At 32.3% G+C, this 18446-nt stretch overlaps 3 protein-coding genes across 3 annotated transcripts; all 3 read left to right on the forward strand.

Annotated features, from left to right (window-relative positions):
* The first annotated feature begins 1956 nt into the window (after positions 1-1956).
* On the forward strand, positions 1957-5723 carry LOC125816872 (glycerate dehydrogenase). Its single transcript, XM_049496518.1, has 13 exons — positions 1957-2145; positions 2228-2311; positions 2813-2953; positions 3713-3834; positions 3924-4005; positions 4168-4240; positions 4318-4409; positions 4521-4595; positions 4682-4789; positions 5014-5091; positions 5267-5311; positions 5418-5532; positions 5617-5723. The coding sequence occupies exons 1-13, from the start codon at positions 2023-2025 to the stop codon at positions 5637-5639; spliced, it is 1161 nt and encodes a 386-aa protein (XP_049352475.1). The 5' UTR covers positions 1957-2022; the 3' UTR covers positions 5640-5723.
* Positions 5724-8971: 3248 nt separating this feature from the next.
* LOC125816874 (SKP1-like protein 1B) lies at positions 8972-10444 on the forward strand. Its single transcript, XM_049496520.1, has 2 exons — positions 8972-9363; positions 10175-10444. Exons 1-2 carry the CDS (start codon positions 9064-9066, stop codon positions 10346-10348), a joined length of 474 nt encoding a protein of 157 aa, XP_049352477.1. The 5' UTR covers positions 8972-9063; the 3' UTR covers positions 10349-10444.
* A 517-nt stretch (positions 10445-10961) lies between these two features.
* LOC125816875 (SKP1-like protein 1B) lies at positions 10962-12816 on the forward strand. The gene is made up of 2 exons (XM_049496522.1): positions 10962-11355; positions 12459-12816. The coding sequence occupies exons 1-2, from the start codon at positions 11059-11061 to the stop codon at positions 12630-12632; spliced, it is 471 nt and encodes a 156-aa protein (XP_049352479.1). The 5' UTR covers positions 10962-11058; the 3' UTR covers positions 12633-12816.
* The last annotated feature ends 5630 nt before the right edge of the window (positions 12817-18446 follow it).

Below are 18446 nucleotides of genomic sequence, written 5' to 3' on the forward strand. Positions count from 1 at the left end.
TTTTTTAAAATTCTCTCCAAACGCCTACTTAGTAAAAATATTTTCCTATAGAAATTAAAAAAAATGCTCAGACAAATAACACTGATATAAAAGGTTAACTGTATCAAAATTATTTTAAAATTTTCTCCAAAAGTCTATCGAATGTGTCCAACTTTTGTCTGTATACTCATGGGAATGTTAATACAAAAAATAAAATAAAAAATCTACCAATTTCAGAATTCATGATGATGAAGAAGAAGAAGCAGTAAGAAATTACGAAAGACAGAAAGGAAGCTGCTGAAAATGTTGTTGTTTATCTTTTAATTATTTTATTCTATAAAATGAAATAATAATTTTAAGCTATTTATTTATTATTTTAATTATTATGATTATGATATAAAAAATAATTTATTTTTTCATGTTAATTATATTTTTTATAATGATAAATTTAGTTGGGTGATTTTATTGATATAAAAATTTAGTTGAATGATTTTATTGATACTAAATAAAATTCAATGATTTTGTTAGATAAATTCTCAAAATTGAGTGATCTTTTGAGATATTTACTCTCAAAATTGATACTCCGTCTGAGCCATTTAACAGTTTGTTGCTAAGGAAGGACAGGTATGTTTAGCACTCTCAATTAGGGCTGCTCAGGACGGATTGGGTATCGATTTTTAAATTCACTAATTCGTTAGTCAATCTATAAGATATTTGTTGGTTCGGCAACATATTAGCAATTATCGTACAGTTATCGAACGATGTAACAACTAACTTTTAATGTCTATGTTACCTAATTTTTGTTATCAATGAACGTACCTTACAGAAAAAATAACTTCTTTTTAGCCAAAGGAAAAATATATAACTGCTCTTGTATATTAGGGTATATAAGATATTAAATTAGGGTAATATACGTAGAATAAAGGTGTAAGTACTAAGTATGGTAAATATTAACGGGTTAACGGTCCACCCGATAAGGAAATTGAATAACCCACCCCGACATCAATATGCCATTAATTTTAAAATTTTATTCCGTTCTCCAATTGTTTGTTCGATAATCCAATATTAATAAGCCAATAAACTAATTTACAATTGACTTATCGATTACGGACTTAAGGTTCGATTTTGAACACCCCAGTCTCAATAGATCCACATAACAAATCCAATTGGAAATTGAAGTAAGTTAACAGAAGGGTAATGAGTATTAATTAAGAATTATAAACATGTACCTGCAATGGCGTATAAAAATTTAATTATCATACGTATAAGTTGATTATATACCGACTCATTAATTTCAACTAATTTAAAATTGAAAGAGGTCTTAAATTCAATTCCACTTAAACACAATTTTAAGCATAAGTATGATATACACTTTGATTGGAATTTGAACCCCAACATCAAATAACAAAATCAACGAGCGAACGAACATATAAGTTTTTGTTAAATGGTGTCATAGACACTCCTTCGCTAAAACATGTGTTGGTCCATGTGGATATTTGATCTATATGAATATTCCAAAAAATAGCACTGCACCTACTTTTTCAAATTAATTGGATTGCCTATAACAGCCACATGCAACATTTCAATACGCCAACGAGTTGCACTATATATATGGTTTACATCTACTAATTTTTATTGTTTTGGATCTAAACTTTCATGTTCTTAATTTTGTTAATAAAACCGCCAACTAATTATAACAAAGATTGTGGTGATTTTTAACAAAGATCTCATATTAAAGTCTTCAAATTTTATTGAAAACTCCACCCCAACGCAACGCAGAATATATATGCTATGGTATAAAAAGAGATTGGTAAAGAGTGAAAAGGATCTCATCTGGGGCCATAAAACTTGGTTCACAAATTTGGGGTAAAGATAGCAGGGGAGTTACGTGGCATAAAATTGGAGTCTCATTATCCTCTACCAAAATGAGAGGTGCTGAGCCCAAAATGACAAATAATATAATTCAGGGATAATAGAAACCATATGATATGATTTAAACAAGAGAGTTTATAGTTTAGAGTGAGTGTAAGGAGAGAGCAAGAGATGGCAAAGCCAGTGCAAATTGAAGTTTGGAATCCAAATGGAAAATACAGAGTTGTTAGCACAAAATCTATGCCTGGGACTAGATGGATTAATCTTCTCATTCAACAAGATTGTCGTCTCGAAGTAACTAACATTTATTATAGTAACTGTTCCATCAATTCTTTATTTTTATTTTGAACTTAACTTGATTAATTGAATTTTGTAGATATGCACTGAGAAGAAAACTATTTTATCAGTTGATGACATTCTTGCTCTTATTGGCGATAGGTGCGATGGAGTCATTGGCCAGGTGATCGATCATACATGTGTTAAGACTAATTTATTTTTTTACCCACCCCATTCTATTCTATTCTAGGGTACTCCCACAACTTGTTGACTCGAATCCACAACCTGGATGATGTTTGCCACCCTTAGTTGCTTTCAATTTTCTTCAAATTCAAGCTATATGCTAATGATTCATATTTTCCCTTTAACTTATAAATTTATCCTTTATGCTGTTGCCGTTAGTCCAGAATTGAACTACTTTGGTAACGGCAAGGGTGACACTTTCCAAACAGGGGGTAAATTTGTTCCCATAGTCCAGACGCAAATTTGGACCTTTTCCCTATTTTAGCTAGCGTTTTCCCAGCAGTTTTTGGGAGAAATTTCACTTCTTCTCACAAAACAACACTTTTCACATTTTTAATTATATATGTATGGACATTCAATTGTTATGTGACCTCCTGATTTGTGTATGGAGTGGAAGTTAAATTTCATATGGTTTTGCTTTTTCGGGTTTTGTGTTGCTCAGTTGACAGAAGATTGGGGAGAGACACTTTTCTCTGCATTAAGCAAGGCTGGAGGGAAAGCTTTTAGTAACATGGCTGTAGGATACAACAATGTTGATGTCGAAGCTGCTAACAAGTATGGTGTTGCTGTTGGAAATACACCTGTGAGTTTATACTTGTCGTTTTTTTTCACTTTGTAATAATCCAATTTCTTAGCTACAGCAATAACCAGTAATTTTGCATTACAGATTAGATAGATACCTTAGCTTGTAATGTCTTAAATACTTGACATGTAAAGTCATATGAGCTCCGAATAGTTGACAATTTTGAGAACCTAGTATTCTTTCGACTCGCTCTTTTTATTGGCATGGGAAATAAGGCGATCTTATTATAACTATATTTTGTTTTGCATACGCATACATAGTTAGAGCCAAAAGCAATGAGTTCAGCTGAACCCACATAACTCGTCCTGGACCCCCTCTAGATGAATGGAGGATGAATAGAAAGTCGAAGATGAAATCATTTAAACTTATCAAAACGACTGAATCTTTGCCAATACCTATCCAATTGACATTTAAACCAACATGTAACAATGAATCTATAGTATAGTATGGACGTTAAAGTCAGTTGTTTTTCCTCTTAATAACAAGTAGTAGTAGTTTTTATTTTTCATGTAAGGTCTTTTATCTTGAATTTCTGTTATGAGGGAATGCCCCAATTACTTTGAATATGAAGTTGGTAAAACATTTTTTTTAAAAAAACAAGTCACGGTAGTCCTGAAGTTGCTACGTATGCGTTAAATTAATCCACAGCTTGTAGATGCGGTAGGAATGATTTTATCAGATCGAATAAACTTGATCTGTATGGTGAATGATGCAAGAAAGCATCCAATTTATCTTCTGATGTAATGCTCTTATGATCAGGGAGTACTGACAGAGACTACAGCAGAGTTAGCGGCTTCACTTTCTTTAGCTGCAGCAAGAAGAATTGTGGAGGCAGATGAGTTCATGAGAGCTGGAAAATATGAAGGATGGCTTCCACATTTGTATGAAAATCTTCGATTCTATTTATTGCGTCTTCTCAGGTCTATAACTGAATTCTTTTGGTCTAAAAGTTCAATGATTTCATTGCCAGGTTTGTGGGGAACTTACTTAAAGGACAAACGGTTGGCGTAATTGGGGCTGGTCGTATTGGATCTGCTTATGCTAGAATGATGGTAATCAGTTAGTATTATCCTCTAAATTTGCTTTGAAACTAGGTTGCCTTGTGCTTTTTGCTCTACATGACAAAACTTCATCTTTGCTGAAACTCATGAATAAGATATTGTATGTAAATCTGCTATGTTAATTGGAGCAACTTTGGTGTTTTATCGCAACAGGTTGAAGGCTTCAAAATGAACTTGATATACTACGACCTGTATCAATCTACTCGTCTAGAAAAATTTGTGACAGGCACGTTTTAATCAGTCTGCTACATTAACAAACTTCTCAAGCTCATTGCATGTACTTATGTTTTCTCGCCTTTGCAGCCTATGGTCAGTTTCTGAAAGCCAATGGTGAACAACCTGTAACATGGAAAAGAGCTTCATCCATGGAGGAGGTCCTCCAAGAGGCTGATGTGGTAATTATCTACATCGAGAGTGCACAATTAGATTTCTTATTCACTTATCTGTATATACATATTTATTGGATTCTCATTCAAGTTCTTATCTTGATCAAAATGCTTTTCTAGATAAGTCTACATCCAATCCTTGATAAAACAACGTACCATCTTGTGAACAAAGAACGGCTAGCACTGATGAAGAAGGTATATCATTTGCAAGAATATATCTATTTTGCTTGCTGATTTACTCAAAATGTGATATCTTGATATTACTTGGCCCAAACTGTTAGGAAGCAATACTTGTGAACTGTAGTAGGGGGCCCGTGGTTGATGAAGTAGCTCTTGTTGAGCATCTGAGGGAAAATCCCATGTTCCGTGTTGGCCTTGATGTCTTTGAGGTAATAACGAATAGTAATCTGTTCCTTTCTGTTGATCCCATTCTCCCGTTATGAACGTATAAAAGGCGAATCCCAAGGTCAATGAGATACTGTTGTGTCACGCGCCATTTCTACCAAGCAAAAAGCTCTCAAAATAACCTACTCATGTTGGGTGTAGGATGCATGCTTTTTCCTTGTCTTGTACATTCAAGTAATGCTCTTCTTTTATAATCGTGTTGTCTTAGGATGAGCCCTACATGAAACCCGGTCTTGCAGACATGAAGAATGCTGTTGTGGTGCCCCACATAGCTTCTGCTTCTAAGGTAATTTTACACATAATTATGTTTTTATCTGTGCTTAACCGTGTAAACTAAGAAGCAATATAATGTTCTGCTATGACAGCTACGTACTTCCCATCTAATTCGCCAATTATGGTGATTTTTGATAGTGTTGCCAGTTTGTAAGAAAAAAACTAAAATCTCCTGATTCTTGATGCAGTGGACTCGCGAGGGAATGGCTACACTTGCTGCTCTGAATGTCCTGGTACGCAATTTTTTAAGGACACTGTTGTGCTAAAAATCACAGTGAACATAAAGACAGACATTGTATTGTGTTTTGGATTGTGAATGTTGCATATGTTTGTTTACAGGGAAAAATTAAAGGGTATCCAATTTGGAGTAATCCAAACAGTGTGGAGCCGTTCTTAAATGAGAATGCGTCGCCCCCTGCTGCATGCCCGAGCATTGTGAATTCAAAAGCTTTAGGTAACTAACTCGTATATGCAATTCATAAGAGCTGCAAATTTGGTTGAGGGATTTTGCTAAATACATAATGGTTGATTATTGCAGGCTTACCTGCTTCAAAGCTGTGAAGTTGAAATGTTTTAAGTGATTCAACTTATATATGTCAGACTATTGGAAGGAGTTGATAATGTTTGCTATATATCATTTGTGTATATTGGTTTACATGATTTTGCTATAATTAGGACGGACACAAGTTTTACTCATAATCTCTTGTTTAACACATACATTCAACCCTAACTCCGCCTGTTAGCTACCCACACTCTCAATCTGGAGAATTCGACTGATGGGACTAGAGCTGTCAAAAAGGGTCGGCCCAGCCCCACCCGACCCAAGCCTCGCCGGCCAAGGAATTTGAAGTTGAAGGGCTAGGGCGGGCTGACCTTTCATTTGGAAGGGACTAAAAATGCACAACCCAACCCAACCCTAGAAGGGCCGACGTGGGCTAGCCCTTTTTTTTTTCTTTTTCAAACTTATAATTCTATAACATCAAGAAAATGAGAAGATTTTCAAATCAAATATGACAAATAATTGTGTTGTTTTAATAACACTAGCAAAAAGTCTAGTGTAATTAACATGTATCTCGCATACCAGATACGCGAGCGAGATAAGAGAGTGACAAACAAGATTTGAGGGATGCGAGGACGCGTGATTTGTCTATGCATTCTAGATACATGTGAATTTACTTGATAGAGTGTATCTAGAACAGATGAACCTAATTTTGAGTTCATATATTTCAAGATATATGTATCTGGACTAACCAATATCTCGTAAGATTCATAATATTACAACATAGCGTGTATTTAAGTAATTAGATTATATACTAGTAAGATTATTGTAAGTTACCCTTAAATAAAAAAATTTGGCCCATGGACCGACCCTGATCAAGCCTCAAGGGCCAAAGACTTATATGGGTCGGGCTTATAAGTCCTAATTTTAAAATGGGCTTGAAAAATCATATCTCAATCATATCCCTATAATGGGTTGGATTGGGCCGACTCCATGGGTTAAGCCCGTTTTGACGGCTCTAGATGGGACGTTAACCTTTACCACGAATTCAAGAACAAAATACACACGAATTTTCCCCCAACAATTAACCAATCATTGACAATAAGCTTAGACTTGGGAGAGACAACTTATAATATGGTTTCAACTTTCAACAAGAATGTATTTAATTGCCAGCCATGTTTAAATTAGTATTATTCATTATTTTTTGGACTTTTAACTTATATATGACGAATGTGGACAAAGTAACAAACCAGCATCATCATGATAATTTAGCTTCAAAAGGAATTTGGCATTATTATCCAAAGAAAGAAAAATAAATTGCAATTGTGATATTATCCAAATTCCAAAGATACAAAAATGTAAAAAGAGAAAAACAATCACAATTGGATCAATTCAGTTACTCTATTATTTAATTTTAGATTTTCCATTCAATGTCAAATACTATTTTAATAGTCGAGACTCACTTAATTCAAATTTATATAACGTAAAAAGAAAATATGCTCCTTCTAGGAGTCATTTAATTATATTCTTTGATGATGAATTATTATTATTTACTACAAAAAATATTATGCAAACTTGATTCTAAAAATAAAGATTGTGAGAGACACAAAAAAAATTCATTTATTTATGAAATATAGTGCTACGACTTCAAATATGGAAAATACTATATTTATTTCTATTAATTATATATGCATTTATTTTTCTATTGTCAAATTATGTGAAAATTCAATTAAAACTTTATCATAAAATTTTATAAGAGTAAGAAAATCTGAGTCTAGGGTTGAAAGGGTAAGAAAATTTGCCAAAAAATTCAAAAGGGCAATAAAATTGATTATTGAACCAAAAGGTAATTTTCTAACTGTGAATTTGACACTGTTTAAATTAGGGCAGTCACTGCAAACCGCAGAATTCCATGTTCCTTGTAAGGCTCAGCTGCCATGCGCCTTGCAATTACAATTCATGGCGGCTGAGCCTTACAAGGAACTTACCTTTTAGAGATTGTAATATGAAGATTAATAATTACTGGATTAGTTGTGCATATAATTCTATTAGCGGATGTTTATATAATTTTGTATTAAACATAGAATATTGCGGATGTTTATTAATTTTTTGTAAAAGATAGTAAAAATGAAGTAATTTTGTTTTTAATAATTGGAATGAAACAAAAAAAAAAATTAATTCCGCCTCAAGGAACTGGGATTCCTGCGCCTTGCAAGGCTCATGGTGGCTGAGCCTTACAAGACGCATGGAATTCCGCGCCTTGCAGCGGCTACCCTAATTTAAACGGTGTCAAAATTATTATGCAAACTTGATTCTAAAAATAAAAGATTGTGAGAGACACACAAAAAAAAATGAAAAAATTACTTGGATGCGTCCTTTTAATAAATAGTTATTGAATTTAGCGATACTTTTTATTTATTATTATTTATAGCAATACATAACAATAGTATGTTAAATCTGCAATATGTATATTAAAAGTGAATTATGTATGCAATAATATGTATTATGATTGTTTTTAAAAAAATATATTATCGTGTTTGGTAAGAAACTGACACATTGTATTATAAGTATATTAAAATGTGTGATAAATGTATTATCAATCAATAAAACTTGTATTATATGTGAATAATAAAACTTTATCATAATATATGCAATTATTTTTCTATTGTCAAATTATGTGAAAATTCAATTAAAAACTTTATCATAAAAATTTACAAGAGTAAGAAAATCTGAGTCCGGAGCCGAAAGGGTAAAAAATTTGCCAAAAAATTCAAAAGGGCAATAAAATTGATTATTGAACCAAAAGGACAACTTTCCAAGTGTGAATTTGACACCGTTTAAATTAGGGCAGCCATCGCAAGATCACGGAATTTCATGGGCCTTACAAGGCCCAACCGCCATGTGCCTTGTAATTACAATTCATGGCGTCTGAGCCTTACAAGGCGCATGAAATTCTGTGTCTTGCGGCGGCTGCCCTAATTTAAACAGTGTCAAATTCACAGTTAGAAAATTGTCCTTTTGGTTTAGTAATCAATTTTGTTGTCCTTTTATAATTTTTGGCAAATTTTCTTACCCTTTCAACTCTGGACTCAAGAAAATCTGCTAACAAGAGAAGAAAACTTACCATTTTTACTATAACTTTTGAGAAAAGAATTCAAATTTGGATGTAATTATTTTGAAACCAAAAGAAAGAAAATTCTTAATTATTTTTTAAAAAATAATAAAATGTTTTCATTGTAATTAAAAAAAATAAATTAGGTCGGTGGAGCCGAAAAGGTAGATCTTTTAAACCTAATAGGAGGGTGGTAAAATTAGTAGAATTACCACAGTAAAATAAAAACGGGTAGTTACAATAAAACGCCTATATATAGTCTCCCTCCCCTAATAGATTCTCACTTTTTCTTACACACAAAGAAACAAAAACTCAACCGTTTTCTCTCTCGTTTATCAGTTCTTGTGTTTGCTTTCTTCCTCGATTGACCGACTATGTCTTCTCCAAAGAAGATCTCGTTGAGGAGTTCCGATGGCGAGGTTTTCGAGGTGGAGGAGGCGGTTGCTTTGGAATCGCAGACCATCAAGTTTTTGATCGAGGACGATTGCGCTGGCTCAGATATCCCTATTTCTAATGTCACAAGCAATATCTTGGCAAAGGTACTTGAGTACCTTAAGCTCCACGTGGAAGCCTCGTCTAAGACAGATGACAAGGCCGCCGCTGACAATGATTTGAAGGTCTTTGATGCTGAATTTGTTAAAGTTGATCAGAAAACTCTCTTTGACCTCATTCTGGTATGGTTTGATTTTTACTGTTTTCGTTGTTGGAATTGTGTTGATTTTTTATGGTTTTGTTGTACTGATTTTGACTGATTACTGGTTTGTCTGTCTCATCTGTAGTTATATGCCCTGTTTTACGACGATTTCTGCTTCTGTTGCTTTTATTGTTTGTATAATTTTTTATGCTTGTTGTTAATTTGCCTGATTTTCTGCTTCATCCGTAGTTGCACCTCTATGTGATGTTTTTCTTTCATTGTTTTTGTTAAAATAGATCCTTAAATGTGGACTAATGTAGATTCGGGAATTCTGGCTGAATATTGTATATGCTTTACACTTTTGATTGTACAGTCCCCAATTCATATTTAATATTTGCCTCCACTGTCACTGATACTATTCTATACTAGTAACCTATACTCTCCCCAGTTCCCACTTTATATGTTCTTGTTGTAGTAGCAGAAGTTACCAAAAAATAAATAAAATCTTTTAATGTAGACTTTGTTCCTATTGTTGATTTTGTAGTTTTGGGAAATCTGTATAATTATTAGGAACTGAATTTGAAAATTGATCTTTCAACAACTACAGTTTAATATTTGCTTTCCCGTCATTGTAATTAATAGAACATCTGATGAATAGAAGTCCCTCCCCACTGGGTGTGTTCTTGTTCTTGTAGTGTTTTCAAAAACAATGAGAGAGTACTGCAGATGAACTGATATATATAGTTGGTCACTTTAACCCATTGTTTATATGCTTCACTTTGTAAAGGTATATTGGTGATTTGCTTTAGATTATAATAATAATAATGCATACTGTTTTTGTGACATTTCAGGCTGCCAACTATCTGAACATCAAGGGTTTGCTTGATCTTACCTGTCAGGCTGTGGCAGACATGATCAAAGGGAAGACCCCAGAGGAGATTCGCAAAACTTTCAATATCAAGAACGACTTCACTCCAGAGGAAGAGGAGGAGGTTAGGAGGGAGAATGCTTGGGCATTTGAATGAATTGCTGCCAATGTTTTCATATTCTGGTGCTGGAGTTGGAATATTATGTAGTAGTAGATTTCTATCAACAATCGTTATGTTTGTAGTAATTATGTTTTGCTTTTAAAACCTTTAGATATTGTTCTTGTTCATGACTTTTGCATTGCAACTTTAAGTCGTTGTTGTTCAATGACTAAGACAATTTAATCACTTTTTGCTGTGCTTATCAATTATGCAATTGTTTTCTCTTGTCAAATTATATCTTAAAATTTTATTGAAACTCAGGAGGCCTAATGCCTATTATTTCTGTCGTAAAAATATATGAGGTCATACGGACCTTATAACTTGGAAAGAGTGAAATAACAAAACAAAAAATAATAATATTACTTGACTAATTCACATTAAGTAGTCAATTTATGCTTTGGCAGCCAGGGATCCTGACTAGTTTCACATGAAGCATGAATTAGGCTGGAGATGATGTCTTTTGAGAAAAGAATTCAAATTGGGATGTAATTATTTTGAAACCAAAATATTTCTTTACTTTTCAATAAAACAATAACATGTTTTTAAATTTAAACCTAATAGGAGAGTGGTTAAAATTTGCAATAAAACGCCTATATATAGTCATCCTCTCTTTTTAGATAACTCAATTAAAAAGAAAACTAAACCGTTTTCTCTCTCGTCATCAGTTCTAGGGTTTCCTATCTTCCTCGATTTACCATCGACCGACTATGTCTTCTCCAGCGAAGATCTTGTTGAAGAGTTCCGATGGCGAGGTTTTCGAGGTGGATGAGGCGGTTGCTTTGGAATCGCAAACCATCAAGCACTTGATTGAGGACGATTGCGCCGGCTCTAACATCCCTCTCCCTAATGTTACAAGCAAGATCTTGGCAAAGGTGATTGAGTACTCTAAGCGCCATGTCGAAGCCTCGTCTAAGACAGAGGACAAGGCCGCTGAGGATGAGTTGAAGGTCTTTGATGCTGAATTTGTTAAAGTTGATCAGGGAACTCTTTTTGATCTGATTCTGGTATGGTTTGATTTTTACTGTTTTCGTTGGAATTGTGTTGATTTTTTATGGTTTTGCTGTACTGATTTTGATCCGAATTTATTTGTTTGATTTTATGTTTTAGGGTTCATATGTTAATGGCCTGTTTTACGATTTCTGTTTCTGATGCTTTTATTGTTTGTGTATTCGGTTTAATTTTTATGCTTGTGGTTAATTTGCCTGATTTTCTGTTTTTAGGGTTCATCCGTAGTTGTACCTTTATGGGACGTTTTCTTTCTCTGTTGCGTTAATTGTTTGTGTATTCAGTTGAATTGTTATGTCTTCGTTGTACTTATTTGATTGATTGGTAGTTTTGTTTGCCTGATTGTTTAAAGTATAGGCTGATAACATGCTTATAATTTCCTTTAATGTAGACTTTGTACCTATTGTTGTTTCTATAGTTTTGGGAATTCTGGCTGACCATTGTAGATGTTTAACACTCATATTGTAAAGTCTCAAAGTCTATGACCTAATTCATATTTAATCTTTGCTTCCACTGTCACTAATAACATGCTAATAGAAGTAACCTCTACCCTCCCAGTTCCCACTTTGTGTGCTCTTGTTGTTGTAGTAGAACTAACTTCAATTTTAGGCATTTTACAAGTATAGGGTGATAACATGCTTATAATTTCTTTTGATGCAAGCTTTGTTCTTATTGTTGATTCTGTAGTTTTGGGAATTCTGAACCCCTTTAAGTGGCTGATCATTGTATTCTGTTGAGTCCCAAAGTGTATGACACAATTCATTTTCCTCACTAATTATTATTATTCGGAAGCCTAATTTTGTAATGATCTTTCAATAACTAGTTTAACATTTTCTTCCACCGTCACTGATATTAATATAACATGCTAATAGAAGTAATTTCTACCCTCCCCAGTTTCCACTTTGTGGGATCACATTGTGAGTGTTGTTGTTGTGGTAGTAGAAGTACCATCTAAAACAATGAGAGAGTACTACAGATAAACTGTGGAGCCCTGATAAATATAGTTGGTTGCTTTAACCCGTTGTTTATATGCTTTGGTTCTTCACTTTGTAATGGTGATTTGCTTTAGATTCTAATGCATACTGTTCTTGTGACTTCTCAGGCGGCTAACTACCTGAACATCAAGAGTCTGCTTGATCTGACCTGTCAGACTGTGGCAGACATGATCAAAGGAAAGACCCCAGAGGAGATTCGCAAGACCTTCAACATCAAGAACGACTTCACTCCAGAGGAAGAGGAGGAGGTTAGGAGGGAGAATGCATGGGCATTCGAATGAAACCGTCAATGTTTTCATATTCTGGTGATGGAGTTGGAATATATAGTAGTAGATTTCTATCAACAATGGTTATGTTAGTAGTAAATAAGTTGTTAATGTTTGCTTTTGGAACCTTTAGATACTGTTCTTGCTAACTTTTGCAGTAAAACTTTGTTCTTCAATGAAGACCTGATGTTTCTCCGTAGTGTTATTGCTTTAAGTGGTGCTTTGGCTAGTGGGCTTGAGGCCTCTGCTTCTCAAGTAATAAACTTCCATGGGCAGAAAAAGTTGTTTGGTATAATTAGAGAGCTGTTTGCTTGTTTTTAGGATGCTGTTGCTCCAGCCAAATGGGAGAAGCTGTTTGAACTGCAACTAGATTGAACAACACTAGAGAAACGCAATAAAGATTGAACTCCAGTACTTAGGCTCGCTCATTCTAGAACAATCAATCTGTGCCTATGCCTACGCCTAGTTAAATTGGAGTGTCAATGCACGAAGGAAGGATTTTGAAACTAGCCTGCATTATTGGACTCCAATATCCTTTAGAACGGAGTACCTTATTTGCTTTAGTTAGTTTCCTCCTAATTCCTGAGCGTTGTCTATATAGAAGAGGAAAAAACAAGTAATGTTCAGTATCACTGTTAAATATACAACTGGTCTTGTTGTTTTACGATATTATTATTCAAATTTTGAAATGGAATAGGTTGGTTGGATAGAAAGGGCTCCCTGTGCCTCTATGATCTCTACCAGCGTACGTCCAGGACTGTAGCCACAATGCCAGAAAATATTACCCAAAGCTCTTTTCACCATGACGACAAGACAAGGGACACAAATTGTTCATAAGTTAACTCTTATAGTTTCTTCTAAGTTGGAATCCGTTCAAGTTTGTCATATCTGATGCCTGGATAATTTAGCTCCCATGTCTTTTGATAATAAAGATTAGAGAAAAAACTCGTAAAATCCTTTGTTTTGTAGATGATAAACATATTATGAGAAGAAGAAAAATCTTTTCACCGCTCAAGTCTTCTTACATGTCACAATTATATATCAAACTATACATAATCCTTTTTTATTTTTGTGGAATATCATATCTTTCATCAAAAACATCATTTTGATGGAAGTGCATATCGTGGAGGTGTACAATTTTGGGCTTAATCAATCACAAAAGTTAGCTCACCAAAGGATGATTGTGTAGAGTATAGACAATAAACATATCATGAGAAGAAGAAAGATCTTTTCCATAGCTCAAGTCTTATTACATACATTACATGTGGCAATTATATAAGTATCAAACTATATATAATAATCAATTGCTCTATTTAATTGCAGTTTTTTTTTTTTGGAATATCATATCTTTTATGAAAAAATATGTATGAACCTCATTTTGATAAAAGTGCATATGGTGGAGGTGTACAATATATGTTGTTTTATTTGGTTGAGGCAGAGAGATATGTTTGTTTTCATTGTCACCATGTTTTCCTTATTATGGGCAAGTGGGCAACAACATGAACTTGTCTTTTCAAGAATCAAAATGCCACAATATATATCCACATACATAAGACAATATAATTCAAGAAACTATAGTATATATATATATACTAGAAAGTAATGGCATGTGCCAGCACGGGCCCAATATTATTAATTATTATGTAATATTTCTTTTTTTTGTTAAATTTGTTTTTACGTGAAATTGGAGAAAAAAAATTGATGAATCTATCGGTGTATTCTGTAAAATGTTAATTTTCTATATTTGATGAGCTAAAATTTTTGCAACATATTTCCTCTAGAAAATAAGTTTTTTTTTTCTTTTGAAATGAGGAAATGATTTCTATAATAAATATCATAACTTGATATCAATTAAAAGTTGGATTACAAGTATGTAGCGTAAGATAACCTTGCATATTAATTGTTTGTTGATATTTTAAGGAACTAAGTTTTACAAGATAGCTATGTACACTTATTTTACATAATAACAAAATGTGATACATTGTATAGAAAGTTAGTTGAGATGCAGATTGAGTTGTTTTGATCTTTGATCAAAAGATTAAGACCTGATACATATGAGAGAAGAAGAAAAAATATTATTCATAAATTACAAGATTGGAAAAAGAATCAAATCACAATTGCTTGAAATAGTAGGTATGTACATACAGGAAAGCAAGTGTACAATTACTTCAATATAATGACTTAAGAACCAAGTGCAAGGCTGATAAGGCTAGGTAGATAGCTATTGTTTTTGAGGTCGGCCAAAGCAAAGACAAATTCATAAACACAAAAACAAGTAAAGTTGTCGATCGAGTCTATTCTTTAAGTTCACAAAGAAAACTCAAGCACAAATCTTCTTGTGGTTCATCTAGGAAAATGACCGCAGATCGGCACTACTTTGACTTGAAGTTCCTTCATCATTCAGTTCTTTATTGGTAAACTAAGAAGTGATTGATTGTACAGAGAACTATCTCCAAACTACCTCTAATGCATCGATTAATAAATGAAAAGGACAAACGTAGTTGTTTTACACAATTCAAGTAGCTCATATATCATAATACTTTGAAAAACTATATGAGCTCTAAGGCAGTATATTGATCACAATAATCAAACTACTTTCACTGCTAGTAATATAAGTAAATGCAACAAACTATCAACCACAACTACACAAAGGCCAAGATATATATATAAATATGGTCCCAGCAAAATCTATAAAATGGAAGATTTTTTGTACTATAATGGAATAGTCTAGTTTTGTGACTTCAATTGTGGCTTAAGATTTATAGTCTTTTATCATAGTTTTGTGCTCTTTTAACCGAAGACCTTTTCAGGAATAGATTATAATGTCCAATGTAAAGACACCCTGCACATACCGAGAATCACTTCAAATGATACATTCAAGAGTTCAAAAAAAAAAACTTACATTGAACCGTTGTTGAACTATGTCTTGAAAGTGTCAAACACTTTAGCTTGTTTTACCTCTTCTCAAATCTAACTCGAACAACGGAAAAAAATTGTGTGGGACATCCCAAGAGCTTAGAATCAATAAGTTTAAAGGAATGATATTGCTACTTATACGCAAGTACACCAATGATAGGCTTATTGTATTGATTAGACTAACTAATAGTGTATATGCAATCACTTACGATGCTCACTTGTTTTTATTAAAAATCAACGACAACATCGAAGACAAATTTGAGGCGAAACAGAGAAGCAAAGAGCATCTCAAATTTCTGAATTCAACAAAGACGCAATTCTTATAGTCCAACCGGTAACCCTACAGATCTAAAACAGAAGAATCGAATTGGGTCTTGATTTTCATTAAAATTTATGAAAGATGGAGAGAAATTTCAAAACCACAATCCAAAAATATAACCAAAAAGCAGAAAAAGATAACAAAAAACTGCACATTTCTTAATAACACAATATAATCATTTACCTATACAACAACAACACATGCAGGAAAATCAGACAGGAAAACTTGATTTTTTTTGCTTTGCAAAATAAAAAAGAAGAGAGACAGAGCATCAACTCTCATAGAATGTCCTAAATGCACATCAGTTTGACAGCATTACTACGTGTCTCTTCCAAAGCAGTATTAAGACACGTATGCAGGCCTTTATTGATGAGTTTGGTAGTGTAAATGACCAAAAGACCCTTATTCTTTTATAAAGATGACAAAAATCAGTCATCTTGCTGTCTCTAGTAAAAGTAAAATACAGTAAAGTATAATAAAAAGAAATAATTTAAATTAATTTGACGTTTTTCTTAATAAATTATTTATTAGGAGTTTATTTAAAAATAATAATTTTATTAATTATACTTTAAAAATATAAATATGACTATTAATAATCTTATATAGTTATTTAATGATATATATAATATTAAAAAATAATTTGTTTTGAATATAAAAGCTAAATAATAAAATTTTATTAAATTATTTAACTATATTTAATTTAAACAATTTAATATGTAGAGAATAAAAATGGAAATATATAGAAACTTAATAAAGTTATCATTGTATAGGTGTCAATTGTAAAATTAAATGGACCCCACTATATTCAATGATAGAGGCATAATATGTAATTTAGTAGAAAAGTGTAGGATTTTTTTCTAAAGATGTTAAGAAGGTCCAAATAATAAGGCTCATAGTACAATTTTTTGTATGCAATACTTATCACTTTGAGAAGTTGGAATGACAAAAATATCCCCACTTGCCAATTGAATGACCAATAAGCAGCCTTTGAAACTCGCTCTTCTAATATATACTAGACAATGTTGCCCGTGCTATGCACGGGCCCAATAATATAAATGGTATGTTTTGGGTCTAATAACCGAATTTTTGAAGCGATTGTTTGCGTGGATAAAGGAATAAGTTTTTTTATCACAAACCTGTACTTTCTTTGACGTTATTTATGGCATAATAAGACTACCCACATACAACATTTTGTAAATATTTTATGTTGTCAATTATCATGATTTATAGTATTTTTACGCAATTTTTAAATATAAAAAAAACAAAAAAAAATAAGACAAATAAATTAAAATGGACCCAATATATGTTATTTCTGTTGTCTCAATTTATGTGACACAAATGAAATTTAGAGAGTCATCCAAATTTTCATATTTTTTTAAAAATGTTTTAAGTTATTAATTATTGTGATTTATAATATTTTTATGTAACTTTGAAATAACGTACATTACTGGTCACTTTGTCCTAATTTATGTGAAATTGATAAAATTACAAAATTAACCCTTTTAAAATGTCTTTCAGATATTTTAAGTTGTTAATTATTATTATTTATAATACTTTTTTGGTAATTTTAAAATGATATGTGTTATTTTTTATGTCCCAATATATGTGAGCCTGATAGAATTCTGAGAGTCAACCTATTTTATTATATAACTTTTAAATATTTTAAATTGGTAATTATTGTAATTTTTAATATTTTTTAAGTCATTTGTAAATGATATATGTTGCTTCCTTGATTGAGACTTTTCCATTTGTGACATATATATATATATTATTTTAAAAGGGAGTTTATGCCCAAGTTCTACTATATAATAAATATAATATATAATATTCAAGAAAGTCAAAGTCTCAATCTTGAATATTATATATTATACTTGGGCATAACTCCCTTTTAAAAGTCCCACAAGTATAATATATAATATTCAAGATTGGGAAAAGTCCCAAACTTGAATATTATATATTATACTTGGACCTAAACTCCCTTTTATAATATAGTAGAATATATGTGAGCCTGATAGAATTCTGAGAGTCAACCTATTTTATTATATAGCTTTTAAATATTTTAAATTGGTAATTATTGTAATTTTTAATGCTTTTTAAGTCATTTGTAAATGATATGTGTTGCTTCCTTGATTGAGACTTTTCCATTTGTGACATATATATATATTATATTATATTTTAAAAGGGAGTTTATGCCCAAGTTCTACTATATAATAAATATAATATATAATATTCAAGAAAATCCCAATCTTGAATATTATATATTATATTTGGGCATAACTCCCTTTTAAAAGTCCCACAAGTATAATATATAATATTCAAGATTGGGAAAAGTCCCAAACTTGAATATTATATATTATACTTGGACTTAAACTCCCTTTTATAATATAGTAGAATATAAATGTATAAGTGTGGTTCGATTCTTATATTGAAGATAATTTTAAACATGTTAGCTATGTTCCTTGTCTAGACAAGCATAATTTTAGTACGAAATTACAATATATCCCTATTTAGTTTGTAATTACATTAATCCCTGAAAAAGTAAAATAAATCGGATACATAATATATAGCTCGGAAACATTATAAAATAATTTAGA

The sequence above is a fragment of the Solanum verrucosum genome, unplaced genomic scaffold (assembly GCF_900185275.1).
Source record: "Solanum verrucosum unplaced genomic scaffold, falcon-dt-bn FXZP01000261.1, whole genome shotgun sequence".
In the NCBI taxonomy this organism is placed as follows: Eukaryota; Viridiplantae; Streptophyta; class Magnoliopsida; order Solanales; family Solanaceae; genus Solanum; species Solanum verrucosum.